Source organism: Amphiura filiformis, chromosome 7, assembly GCF_039555335.1.
Source record: "Amphiura filiformis chromosome 7, Afil_fr2py, whole genome shotgun sequence".
In the NCBI taxonomy this organism is placed as follows: Eukaryota; Metazoa; Echinodermata; class Ophiuroidea; order Amphilepidida; family Amphiuridae; genus Amphiura; species Amphiura filiformis.
The window spans coordinates 21202144-21217118 of NC_092634.1; the positions used below are offsets into that span (position 1 = coordinate 21202144).

General features: G+C 37.6%; 1 protein-coding gene across 1 annotated transcript; it reads right to left on the reverse strand.

Annotated features, from left to right (window-relative positions):
- Positions 1 to 8882: 8882 nt before the first annotated feature.
- LOC140156869 (uncharacterized) lies at positions 8883 to 11830 on the reverse strand. The gene has a single exon (XM_072179866.1). It carries the CDS (start codon positions 11229 to 11231, stop codon positions 9636 to 9638), a length of 1596 nt encoding a protein of 531 aa, XP_072035967.1. The 5' UTR covers positions 11232 to 11830; the 3' UTR covers positions 8883 to 9635.
- Between the last annotated feature and the right edge of the window lie 3145 nt (positions 11831 to 14975).

Sequence of the window (14975 nt, forward strand, 5' to 3'; positions counted from 1 at the left end):
AAGGATCGTTATGTATGGTACGGCATGTCGGCTGATGTCCGTTCTTGTGTGAGGCAATGTGACGTGTGTAACCGGAGGAAGCAGCCAGCCCCAAAACCTTTAGCCAAGTTGACCCAGCCGACAGTTGGTGAACCGATGCAGTTAGTTGCCATGGATATATTGGGCCCACTGCCTGAATCAGACCATGGAAATCGATACGTATTGGTGATTGGAGAGTACTACACCAAATGGGTAGAATCATTTGCCATCCCTAATCAGGAAGCAGAAACTATTGCCCGCTGCTTCGTCGAACAGTTTGTATGCAGATTTGGTATGCCACACCAGCTTCACAGCGACCAGGGGCGAAACTTTGAGTCCTTTGTGATCCAGGAAACATGCAAGTTGCTTGGTATAGAAAAAAGCAGAACCACTCCTTACAATCCTAAGAGCGATGGGTATGTAGAACGCTTCAACCGTACACTGATGGACATGGTGTCCAAGTTAATAGCGCCCAATAGGAAGCAACGTGACTGGGACGAAAAATTACAACTAGCGATGTTTGCGTATCGTAGCACCCCCCAAGCGTCTACCGGTGAATCACCAAACATGCTAATGTTAGGCAGACAAGCCAACATGCCAGTAGATATAACTATAGAAGCACCTGGCCCAGAAGTGAAGTACAATACAGATTATGCCCTTGATCTCAGAGACAGACTACTAGCAGCCCATGAAAGAGCTAGACAGTGCCTTAAACAAAGTGCTGAGAGACAAAAGACTCAATATAACAAGAAAGCACAAGGCAACCCAATCAAGACAGGTGATTTCGTCTGGTTATCAAAGAAGGCCACAAAGAAAGGACTGTCACCGAAGCTAGATATGAAATGGGAAGGGCCATACCTAGTGATTCACCAATTGTCAGATGTGATCTTCAGGATCCAACGTAATGGGCCCCGTGGTATCAAGAAAGTGGTACACTATGACAGACTTAAGCTCTATTGTGGAAAATTTCTCCAATCTTGGCTGCCCAGAGTACCTGAACCTAACAGTGTACAAGAAATACCCATGTTGCCACCCAGAAGTGCAAGTAGAGACATAGACAAACCTGAAGAACCGCCAATTCAGCCTGAACAGGAATTGAATAATCAGACAACTGCTTCCTCACCAGAAAGTAAACCAGAGACTGCGACAGCAACACAGCAGCCTGATAGCGGAAACCAAAAAGAACCATCTGCGTCACCAGAAAGAGCAAATAGTGAACCAAAGCCTGAACAGTCACCACAAAAGAATCCAAATGGTCAAAACAGTGAAACATTACAGAGTACAAGTAGTACCAAAGATACTGCACAGCCACAGAGACGATATCCTCAACGTCACAACAGGAGACTACCAATAAAATTAACACTGTAAATAATAACAATATGGGTGATCAGTACCCACAGTATGCAGCCTGGTTGAAATTTGACATTAGCTGACTCACAAAGCTGCAGATGCTTTGTAGATTCTTGAAGTGAAATAGGATCTTATCTAGTGGTCCTAGCAGTCAGCATGAGGAGAAATGAAGAATAGTGTCTGGAAATCTGCATGGAAATAGCTCCGAGACTTGCAGATGAAGCTCAAGTTGGTAATTGGAGGGACCAGAATTTTAGCAGGTGTTGAAAGTGACACTATTAATGGAATTCCTGCATGGCTGATGAACTACCATGACTTGAAAAATAAGTTCGAGTTGGAGAGTCAAAGTACTCATCTTGGTCTGATCAACCCTGATGATGATGTACTTTGTGGAAGTTTGTATAATAGTAACAGCTGAAGTGTTACTATGTGATGTGAAACAGTATTGAATCAAGAATAAAGTCTGCAGAGTAAGCAGTTGTCAAGAACCAGCCAAGCCAGCATAAACTAACTCTACCCATTAAAATAACTAGTGGACAAAACAATGTGAAATGTGACAGTTTCAAAGCACTGTCACTACTTGACAGTTAAAAATCACTGTGACTACTGACAGTTACAAAGCACTGTCACTACATGTAATTGACAGTTAAAAAGCACTGTCACTAATTGAGATGTAAAACACAATACTCTCAATGTATGTAATTCAGCAGTGTGTAGTTGGATGATGCATGTGTGATTATGATGAAAACAAGGAAGAAGATGATGTAGCTGATGTATATATGAATATGTTTTCATCAGGAGTCTGCTAATGGATACTGCCTTCATACAATGTAGAAACCTGAGAGAGAGTATTGTGCTCTGAACATTGAATTGAACCTGACACTTGTAAATATGTTACTGCCAAGATTTGAATAGCAGTTGGAAAATGTACCTTGTTCTGTACTGAAGTCTTCAATTGGAACTAGTTCAAGATACATGTAACCTACATGTATAACATTGAGATTCACCATGACTTAACTAACATGGAAATTGTTTATATTGCTGAACATGCAGAAAGTACCTGCATGTCATTAAGTGAATCTACTTGACAATTGGTGAATCTATTTGACAATTAGTGAAATGTGAAGAATGATCAAGCTGTTGTGTTATTACGTCGGATCTCTCCTGTGCTGTATTCGTCCATCGTTAACATCGAAGAAGTCTTACCGCTCGGCTCACTTGGCAAGCACAGGATAGCACTACAGACTTTGTGTAATTACTACTCTAATCTTCAAATTTATGTCATAGGATATCCGTTGTCATCCTGCAGGAAGGAGTGGTGGTGATTTTGACGCACTGGGACAGCGCTCCCGTAAAGGAGGGGGTTGTGTGGTAAAATACTAAGTGTTGTGCACCCCTAAGGTGACCGTCAAACTTATCTACTGCCCTCTATCATATCAATTAGTGAGTGTTGCTAAACTATGAAAAGTATTGATTTCATCATTCCCTTATATGATGGAATATGTGTTTAATATGTTGTTTTATGTATTCTAAACTTAGTATTATGTAGATTTAGGGTTATATATAACTATTGATGCCATTTTATTGTATGTGTGTTTATCGCGACATAAGTTTGGTACAGCTTGGATCTGGAAACAATGGATCATGAAAAGTTTGGCTAGGGAAAGCTCGTGGCCCCGAAGTAATATTTCGTGTACGGAACTTGGCAGAAAGTAGGAATAAAAGCATCAAAATGAGCAGAAAGGACCACCAAATGGATAATCTATAAAGTGCAAACTGAACTCCAGGGATTCAAGATTACCCTCAATGTGTGGTTTCAGGGCCAAAATGGTATAAAAGTCATGTTTAAGAACATTTAAGGTACTCATGTCATTCATTTAAAGTTCCACGAGTGAAAAGGTCATAAGGTCATCAACAGATTCATCTTTGTTTACAAATAATGCTGCAAGTATTTTAACCTAATCTTCTGACTCACACGTATGTTGGTTCAACTGGATACCCAGCATGGGAGAACATAATCTATTGCTTGCTGATATTAATTATTGAAGGGCAGAATATAAATTAACACATTATTGATATTTGTTATCAATCAGGACTCACTCAGAAATAAAGACTCATTCAGATATCAAGACTCATTCAAGTGACAGGGATCACTAAAATATTACATGTATTAAGACTCATTCTCAAAGCCATAAATCAGAACTCACACACCGTGGAGCTGTGCCTGGAGTAAATGTACATGTATTAAATATCTGCCAATTTATCTGCCATATTAAATATCTGCCCAATTTATCTGCCATATTACACGATTATTATAAATAATAATAATCAAGACCAAATGTTGCATACAGGTGAAAATAAAGACTCAAGAAAGAGAAACTGAATCTATCATCTGCATCATAGCGACTTGTCTATCTGCCAATCAGATAGAGCCTACTTACAACTGCACACATTTATAAAATGAACCAAATTGTTGTTATTATTATGAATGTTCATGCATTGGTATTTGATATTAAGGTTATCGTTCCGGTTGATAATAATAATCACATTTGAATGCGATTATTATTATGATTATTAAGGTGGCGCATCCGCATACCAGTATACATAAGTATGGTTATTAAGGTGGTACATTCGGATGCCGGTAATATGTGTTGTGATTATTAAGGTGGTGCATCCGCATACCAGCAGGTACATGAGTTATGATTATTAAGGTGGCACATTCACATGCCAGTATCTCTTCGTGTTATTTGTGATGATTAGGTGTACGCATTTGCATATCGGTATCATTACCTGTGTTTATGAATATTAAGGTGGCGTATTTCAGGAACAGGTGCATTGGGATTAAGGTAGCACATTTTGTTGTGTCATTCAGCATGCGCGCTGTGATTAAGGTTACGTCAAAACATATTCAAGAGCGCACACAAACTGCGTAGACAAGCACATATCAGTGGTGCATTGTGGTACATTTCATATTGATTATTATGCGACAGGTTTATTGATATTGCTCAAGTGTTATTCCATGTATTTTCATGTGGTTTACAGTATTCCTATATATTGACATGTAAGCTGTGCACAGTATGTATAGGTAAACCTGAGTTAATTCATGTTCTCACACCAAATTTGATTCTTGCCTAATTAAGAAATCCATGCATGGTGTCCCAAAGTTTGTTATGGCCACATGTGAGAACAAATGGTACAGTGGCAGTGTTATATGATGTATCAGTGATTGCTTGTTATTGTTGATTAATGATTGTGGTTGACAGTGTTTATTTGCCAAACAATATATATTGCAAAGTTATATCAGATTGTGTGTGCTTGTTATTGGTCGGATTCTGTCTCCGCCACGAACCCTAGTCATCGGCCTTGATCGCTCGCTACCAGATAAACGTTGTGTCTTCCACCCGGGACCTGCGCGCCACACAACCATCTCCTTCTCCACAACTTCAATCTTTCCTCCTGACATACTGCGTACATTCCATGTAGCAATATTTATTGGCTTCCTTAAAGGGGTGCTGTTCCTTTCCTTCCTGGGACCGTCAAGAACAGGACTTCCTGTAGCAGGCTTTAATCCTGATCTGTCATCACCAACAGGTGTACTCTGAGCAGCATCTCTCTCTTCCCCAGTAGCCATTGACGTATCTTCCGGCCTGCGGGTCGCCCCTTCCGATACCCTCGTTTTCTTTTGACTTTGTACTCTCATGCTTACATTCGAGGCCAAATAGTACGGTGGGTGGCCAGGTCCTTCCGTACCAACAGTAGAGGGCCATTCCTGAGTTCTTACAGTACTAGCCTCCTCTTGACACAAACCATCTCCCTGGATGCCAGATGTGAGCTTTGTGTAATTGTGTTTTGTCGTTGACCATACGGTTGATTCCTCCGGCGCAACACATACATCAATGCTGTTGACCATTGACGACTATTTAAACCATAGCTAGTATTCGCTATTAATTTAATTCGGGACTATTATATCAAACATTTACAAAATATCAAATTTTAATAATTTGCCATAAAATTTGTATTACATGGCGAATTTCAAAAAAATCAAAATTAGTTGAAGGACATTCTTCGTATTAAGGGATCATGCGTTCAGAAACACTTGTAAGGGGGGGGCCTGACGCAAACAGGGGGGCCCTGAAAATGTTTGACCCTCCTAAGGGGGGGGGGGGGGGTGAAAAAAAAAGCCAAAAATTTTTCTGGGAAAATTGAGTTTATTTGCATTTCTATGGGGTTGACCGATAATTTTCATGTCAAAAAGGGGGGGGGGCTGAAATTTTCGAGGTCTGTAAAGGGGGGGGGGCCGAAAAATGTTCGCGATAAAATTTTTTTGCATCAGGCCCCCCTTACAAGTGTTTGTGAACGGTCCCTAAGAATGCAATTTGATATTATCTGATGTGCTCTCAGGTCCCACAAAAATAAATACTGTGCAAACGTTGTCGTTGATATCCGATTCCTTAATACATTGATCTTATTTTATAGGAAATAATTCAAGGAAGCCAACAATTGCACTTATATTTCCATGTTTTGGTGTTCTTGCAATTTCTAGGCTTGAGTTTAGGCCAATAATAATCATGGGGTGCAAATGATACGTCCTTAGGTCAAGAAAAAAATAGTTTGTTTGCCCTTTCATGAAAAAAAATCAGAAGGGTCGGTAGGTCGATTTTTTTTTCAATATGATGATGTAAACAGCGGATGTTAAAGTCTCACATTTGTTTCAAAAACAAAACACAAAGAAAATGAGAACAGTCATGGAAAAGTCATGAGGTATCATTTGCCAAAGTTTGGATTTCAAAATGCTCAAAAATATCTTAGAAAAGTATCAATTATTTTTTTAATGATTTTTTTTTGTTGCAAAAAATTAACGAATTTTTTGATAAAAATACAATAAAATAAAAAAATAAAAAACGCAACCCAAGATTTTCGTGATTTTTCGGTCGGTCGGGAAAGGGCAAACAAAAATTTTTTTCTTGGCCTTAAACCTTAGGATTTCGATATGTCTGATGTGCTCTGAGGTCCCACAAAATGTTTTTTGTCTGCCAAGTTGTACTTAAACCCAATTACCCTAAATATCAAACTCTAAAAAGCCTCTATTGTATACAGGGGGTAAAAATGAAACATGCTCCAAATTCACTCAAATAGGCCTATATCAAATTATTTGTCTGTTCCTAACTATCACAAAAGCGAAAGTTGTGCGCTTAAGACATATTGTTAGGACACGATATAGTTTACCAAATTACGTTGCTCAACAGGTATAAGGTCAATTTAGGCCTACGTGTTGTAAAGGGGTTTTAAAAAGACCTAAGTTGCTCCTAATTTCGTAAAAATTTAGGCAAATTGTTCCTCAAGTTCAAATGATTCAGTAAAAAAAATAGTTTGCACTATCTCTGATGTCACGTTAAGAAGATAGATGATAAATAAATACAAATATCATTGAATCCTACTGACTTTTTAACTCTTTGTGGTACAAACATGATATCGCAGATAATGCAAACTATTCTTTTCTGAAACCTCTAAGCTAGATTATTTTTATGAATATTGGAGCAAATTTGACTTTTGACCCGGTAGGTATGCCACCACGTCTTCAGTGGAAAGGAGCACATACTATAAAGTTAAACAGCTCTTTTCAGAGCCATTATTAAGGGCAGCCCATTTTGATACTCTGGAGACAAGGACAGTTCAAATAGTTTTGTCCTGCTAAATTAGTTAATCCAAACAAATTCTTGCTTTACAGTGCCATACTTTTCCAACTATAATATGAACCATAATTGAAACTCTCACAGATCACAGATGTATCTACTTTTGTAGCTGATGATTCCTTATCTCATTTATTTACAATCGAAATAAACCAAGAAGAATAAACAAAACTATATAAAAGAACAGAAATGCAAACTAAATCAAAATTAAGAATAACATTTCATTTATATTTTTAATGCAGATAGTCAGGTTCGATATTACTAGTATTCTCTAAATCATTACATGTATTTTTTAAATTTCTACAAAAATAATATACTAATCTCACAGATTTTGGTTCCATTTTATGAACGTGAGTTGCATTTTATGTGTTTTTTTTACGATATTCATTATGTAGCATGTCAGCGAGTTCTACTCTCATTATGTATTTCTTTGAAATAAAACAAAGCTAATAATAATACTCTTACAAATCCATGGTCAAATAATTATTAGGGCATATAAAATTGATGTTTTGGTTCTCGTCCCCTCCCTCATCAATTTTTTTGTTAGATTTTTCTTTTCTTTTTCAGACTTGAAATGATTGATGAAAACTTCATACATATAAATAAGTTTATTAGAGAACATGGATCACATCCAAGTCTTTTTGTGGAAATGTAGGGGATTTATCCCTCAGAATCTCACATTTGAAAAAAAAACTCATCTTTTCCTCGAGCACTGTTGAAAAAAAACTGAAAACTACTGACAATGCTCATTTTACATTTAAAAAAACACCCTCCCTCATCAATTCATGAAAATCCTCTGGATGAGAACCAAAACATTAATTTTATATGGCTTTATGCGCGAAGGCGGACACAAAATGGCAACGGTTGCGTCGAAATTGGTTACTTTCGGCACCGCAAATACAGGGTCATTTTTTAGTCGGTGCATATTTGACCACAGATATTTACGTGTAGGCCTACAATAATAATGATAATAATAATTATTATTATTGCATATAACAATAACACTGTGCATCTATATAATAACAATTACATTTTCGATTAATTATCGGTCGGATTGAATAACATCCAAATACACTGCGCATGTTCAGTTTTCAATCCGTATTGCATATAAGAAAGGCGGCAAAAGAACTATGTTTTGAATTCGCACTGATCAAGCGTGGTCCTGGTCCAAATCAAGATTTGTATCCTTGAGGTAATCAGGATGGTCGATTTGGATCTAAAGGTTGCAAGAATTCATTGACGTCAATTTTATCATTTAAAATGTTTTTGTCTTCATACACAATCAAATCAAATGACTACTTTTGGGTGGTTTTGTACGGCTGTTAATATGCCCAACACCTTGACATTTTCCATAAAAATTTAATCGAAATGTTGTAAAATTACAACATATTGTAATTTTGAGTAAGATTTAATCTTTGCCAAGAGAAGACCTTTTCAAAAAGAGAATGACTTCTCTGTGAAAGATTAAATCTTACCCATCATGTTTACCGACCAATTAAGAGAACCAAGTAATTTCAAATCATATTGTAATTTTTGTGGTGTGAACTGGAATCATTTTGGGTATCTGTCCATTTTGAAGGTAAAATATAACATGTAACATGACTGTATTGTATTTTTGTACACCATACTGTAACATTTTACAGGCAAAAGTAGCTGCCATACATTTTCGCAAACTTATACTTTTACAGATAATGGTCTCGTGAAGGCCAGGATCGAGTCCGACGTTTTGCGTTCGTCTGTTGCGATAAGTTATTCTTTTTAAATTTTTACGGCCCCCCTGGACTCCGGGCCCGGGGGTAACGCACTCCATTAACCCCCCCCCCTTGTCGGCGGCACTGAAAATGTGTTAATTTGCAGCCCCCTAAAATTCACTTTGCCCCTCCCCAATATTTTTTTCTGGAAGGAATCTCGAAGCCGTGAAACGAAATTCAACCTTGAATAAACAACGCAGTATTTGAGCAATGCCGTTACACGTACACACGCACGCAAAAACGTCGGACTGGATGCCGTTTAAAACAAATTTACAATTACATCTTATACAGCCATTATCTACCTTACACAAACAAAGTTCCAAAAGTCATGAAAGTGTTCTTTATTCATTTCCTTAGGAGAACCCTTGTGGTTCTCAAAAGGAACCAAAAAAGGATCCTTGCTCACTCTTACTTTCATGAATCTTTCATGATTGTCTAACAGGCTGCATAACCTGTAATGGTTCTCATGGTTCTTGAAATTTAGGAAGGTTTTTGAGAGTTCTAGTGTGAGCTTTTCCTGTAGGAAGACACTTGAAAACCCTTTTGAAACTTTTTCTCTTATAGTGGTATGGATGAGTTGACTTCAATGTTTATCAACAAAGGCAAGGGACTGATATATCGATATGCTTGAGCGAACTGCATACAACCACTACACCGTTCAATAGCCTTAATTGTGATGTGGCGGGAGGTTTAAAAGCACGGGCCCTGAACAAAATATGATGCGCACGCATATTGCCAGGTAAAAACAATGGAAATTGTGATTCTGGCAGGATATGACGCCAGAAGTCAACTCATCTATAGAAGAGAGCATCATGATTATCACCGATTATGCACCAGTTATTGTTTTGCTAGTCGTATTTGAAGCATCTAATAACTCAGAAGAAATGCCCAAAGAATTGGCATCTTTAATGCCCATTTTTTTCATTAGAGGTAACATTTTACCCAAATGCATATTCAAGTCAGTTACGTTGCCACCATTGAGCTTATACCAAAGTCGAATCATGCTAAAATCTGCGTATTGTCTACCCGAACAAAATCCATGATGAAGTGGGTTGTCGCCACGGTAATGAACCATTCTCATTTCAGAAGTCGGAGATAATGTTAAAGTGTCACCACCTAATTTCACACCGTGAATTTTGTACAGGTGAACATTGGCAGGTCTAGCGATAGCTTTGTCACGACCTCGATTTATCGGCACTGGTTCAGCATGCCGGATTAAATTCCGTTCAAATACACTGCGCGTGTTCATTAACTGTTGTAATCCGTATTTGACGGTATGGCGGCAAAAGAACCAATTTTGAATCCGCACTGATCCAAGGTGGTCTAAATCAAGATTTCTATCCTTGAGGTAATCAGGAATTGTTGGTCGATTCGGATCTAAAGGTTGCAGGAATTCATCCACGTCGATTTTCATCATCCAATGAGATATATGTTTGTGCCTCCACATGCAATCATTTTCTGACGCAACTTGGACCTCTAAGTAGGTTTTAGTTGGGGAATGTTTGTGAGACCAAGGTATGATAGTAAGAAAACCTGATTTGATATGTTTTCTAGTAGTTCTTGCCAAAATTGATTTGCGAGAATTATCATAGATGTACACATGTTCGACTCCCATCATTTTATGATAGTCCAACCAGTGTGGGACATACCTATCCATATCTTTTGTCATAGTACACATAGTCAGAAAATACTTGGGAGATTTATTGGTAGCGGCTTGGCAAACTGTGATATTTTCATATGCAATATCCGGGTTGGAAGCCAACCGGAAATTCATTTGAAATGTTTTTTTATTGTGTAGTTTCATTGGCATTGGGCATGTTATAACAACGGAGTATTGAGCTTCCTCTCCAAATCGTCTGAAATCTTGTACAATGGGATCACTCATTGTTACCAAGGAAATGGTCTTATTTTTAACATAATCATGATTAAAATCGCACAGGAATTCTTGTTCATGCCATGCGTCGAACGAGTTCCGCAATACACCCGTAATGACGACTTGTTGAGACACGGAATCGGCAAAAACAGAATGCACAATCGGAAGACCTGGTTTTTTAAGCTTATTGTAAAGAAAGCAAGCGTCAAAACCATCGGGAGTGACGTCATCAATGTCGTCATCAATTACCTCATTGTTACCCTTGTTTTGATTAGGCATGAAACTGGAGAGAAATCGTGTCATACCTGATATCGTGTCGTATATTCCGTGACCGTTTTCCAGGACAATGTCTGTTCTGGTATCGGCATGATCTATCGTTTCCTGGTTGCAATCAGCATCGGAAGATTCGCACTGTTGTTCAAGCAAGTACACCGTGGTTGACCAGTTGATCTGGACTAGAGTAATGCACATCACATAAACAGAAACGACGAGCAGAAACACACAAGGAGCGTTGGTTATGCCGAAGATAAATCGTTTGTCATTAGACATCCTTATACTTCCTCTTTGCGATGTTATTTCCTGGTGCCGTCGAGTCCTTGCTTGTGACACTGTTGACGCAAAAGCGGTCCTGTTGCATACGTTTAATTTTGTTAAGCTTAAAACACAAGACCATGGGAAGACATAGGCGACTCCTTGTCAAATCACATCCAGTCAAGAGCTAGATGGCAATGAAGAAACGTGATTGTGCTGGTATGATCGATATGATCCGACGATTAGGCCTGCGTTGCTGAATGAAGCTATTTCCATTATCTGCCCCTTGAATGATGATAATCTGCTGATCGGAATTACATTGTCTACTTTCTATTATAATTAGACCATTTTTACAATTCTCAATCTTGCTTATTATCCCGGCTTATTATTTGGTGGTGTCTGGTATGTAATGTTTGTCATGTTGAAATGACACCATCACCAGTCCCTCATCAGCAATATCTGCAATGTACTGTATTGCGACTAGTGACTAGTTTGACTTTGCCATGTACATATGCATACAGTAAGCATGGTAAGCATGGTTAGATTTGCAAATAATTTTTCAAGGCCATTCCATTGTTCCGTAATACAATGTACATGTAATACGATTTTGTGATTACCTTCGAAAATTTTACGTTGCCTAAATATTAAATAGCTCCTACGAGTGTAATTTTCAATAAAAATATTGTTTGAAACGAGAGTTATAGCTTATTCTTTCTTTTTCGTTTGTTCTTTATTTTCTTCTTCTGATCTAAACTAGGATTTGTAGTATCAAAATGTCTATTATGTAAAGCTTTATTAATATAGACCCTTTTTGTTTTAGAATGGTCCAAACAAAAGTCTGATTTTCTAATGCTCCGAATTAATTTGCACTGTTCCAAATTGAATTTGAGATGTGTTCAAATTAAACGTAATAATATTTACAAATTAACATCTCAAAAAAAAGTAACTAACCGCCCTTAAATAATGGCCATTATTCAAAAACGGGATATTGTATTACAAATCTGTAAAATGTGTTGGAAGCAGAATTTATTTCTAAACATTTTGACACCTCATTTGATACGATAGCCCAGAAAACAATAAAACACCAGTCAATTTATTGTAGTAAGGTCCAGATTTGAAAGTTGCAAAAAAAAACCAATATACAAACACTCAGATATCATAACACAGATATCCTTCCATTATACTGAATACAAATCAATATAATTTACTGCAATTTTCAAATCTTGGGTTACATTGATTTAAGGGGGTACTACACCCCAATTGTGTGCCTATTTGTACACTTTTCTTAAAAATTATAGCGCATTGGTGACAAGTAAGATATGTGTATTATAGGGGCAAGGACTACAACTACTGCACTTCAAATTTTATTTCAGCACAGACAACAGTTGTGGAGTTACAGTCAAAAATGAGGGAAAAACAATATTTGATCAATAAATCAACTTGCCTTGAGTTGCTGAATTTTCAGTGCAGTGGTTGTAGTCCTTGCCCCTATAATATACATATCTTACTTGTCACCAATGCGTTATAATTTTTGAGAAAAATGAAAAAATAGGTACAAGAGTGGCCAGGGTGTAGTACCCCCTTAAATGTACGCTGGGACGTCAATATTTAGTCAATTGTTACAAATGAGGTGTCAAAATGTGCAGAAATAAATTCTGCTTCCAACGCATTTTACAGAGTTGTAATACAATTGCCCGTTTTTGAATAATGGTCATTATTTAAGGGGGTTAGTTACTTTTTTGAGATGTTTATAATTTTATTATTATAATGCTATTAAAATATCAGGGTTCAAGAGATGAATTTGAGCTCATAATAACAAATATTTTACTACATGGCAGCTATTACTAACACGGTTTACTTACATTACTCACCGAGTATTATTACATATCGTGTGCTGCTGCCCATACCGGTGTGCAAAATTATATCGTAAATGTTTACTCGACATATATGGTAAACTTTTGAATAAACATACTCAGCAATCGTGTAGATGTAGGGATGTTGAAATTTCTCACATATCCAATCATCATGTCCATGCAGACCATGCATGGGGCTGTTTGTTTGTGATGTTTAGGGCCTTTTATCACACCACTGACGTAGAAACCCCAGTAGAAACGACCGAAGTTAATACTGAAAAACTTTTGTTCACAAACTGACTTTTTCCCAGACAGAGTATTATTAATTATTACAATCTGAAAATATGAAATGTGTTGTGTAAGACGGTATTTTGTTTATTTCAATCAAAATATTTCTGCTCATCATGTAATGTTTTTGCATCGAGGTTTTACCGTAATAATGAGTCTATGCACATTATGTTATCTACCGAAGCAGTGGCGTAACTAGGGTTGGTAGTGCCCGGGGCAAGAAACAAAATGTGCGCCCTACACCCTTCCCCCGAGACGTGGACAATTCTTGAAACATTTGCACGCGGAGCGCGCGAAATTTTGGAGAAATAAGACCTACCACTAACTAATTTTGGTTACTAGAAGTTGAATATCGGTCTTAAAATGTTCTTTCAATTGATTTTGTGCTGAGATTCGCGCGAAGCGCGAGAAAATTTTGACTTTCATCGCTTGGAGGGGCGCAGAATCGATACTGAATTGGTCAATTTGGCGCCCCCTAAGGGTAGCGCCCGGGGCATGTTGCCCCCCTCTGCCCCCGGTAGTTACGCCACTGTACCGAAGATAGCTCAGATTTAATGCATCTTGCTATTTTAATCTCTTGAACGAAACAGATTGATGCTTTTAGAATTGTGATAGTGGGTTTTAGTGGCACTATCTATTCAAGATCAAATTAAAATTTCTTAAGTGTTGCGATATTGGTGGACCTATAATTATGTTTAGTGTGTTTTCCTATCTACTGAAGATAACTCAAATTAAAAGCATGTTGCCATTTTGTCTCAACGAGTTAGCTTATTATTTTAGAACCGTGTTAGTGGTGTTGTGTATCTACTGAAGACAAAGAAATTTCCAATATGGTGGTCAAAATAAACATTTTAAGAGCAAGCAGTAAATAACCATGTTTAAAGCTAGTCTTCACTGCTTGAAATTTTATTTGGATCTTCAGTAGGTATAGCACCAGCAGGCCTAATTCGAATCTAAAATATCTATCAATCCCGTTCAGTAGACAAAAATGAACGAAACAGATTGATATTTTTAGAATTGTGATAGTGGCGCTATCTATTCATGATCAAATTGAAATTTGAAAAAAGTGTTGCGATGTTTTCTTTTTAAAAAAGTTCAAAAGGTTTCATATTTCCAGTTGAAATCCATACACCCCCAATGGAAGACGACATGACCTTAATCTTTCACATAAAATTTCACGCCGTCTGCGTGGTTTGTGAAGGCAGCTTTAACTGTCCGGGAGAAGTAAACCACACAGACGCGTCAGACGCGAGTTGTTAAACGGTGTCGGTGATGAACAACGGTGAAACATTATTGAATCCCTTTCAATTCAACAACGAAACAAGCTAAAGGTCGTCTGGCACACCTTATTTCCCCGGGCTTATTTCACGAGGTCAGTTAGATATCAACGTTACAAGAAGATGGATGATTTCTCTGTTGATCAGCAATACAACTATAGAATAAAAACGGCAATTTGCTATTTCAACACACCATACATCCCCATATGACCTTAAAGCCATATTTTAACATTTGCCTGATGAGAACGCCCTCAAAAAAATTTTAAATTCTGGTTTTTACACGATTGTAATGTACTTTAGTCAATAAAGATACTCTGCAAAAATCAAGACTTTAAGTGCTGTAG

Bases quoted from the DNA above. Each gene is read 5' to 3' on its own strand.
- LOC140156869 (XM_072179866.1), bottom strand. From the start codon at position 11,231: ATGTCTAATGACAAACGATTTATCTTCGGCATAACCAACGCTCCTTGT.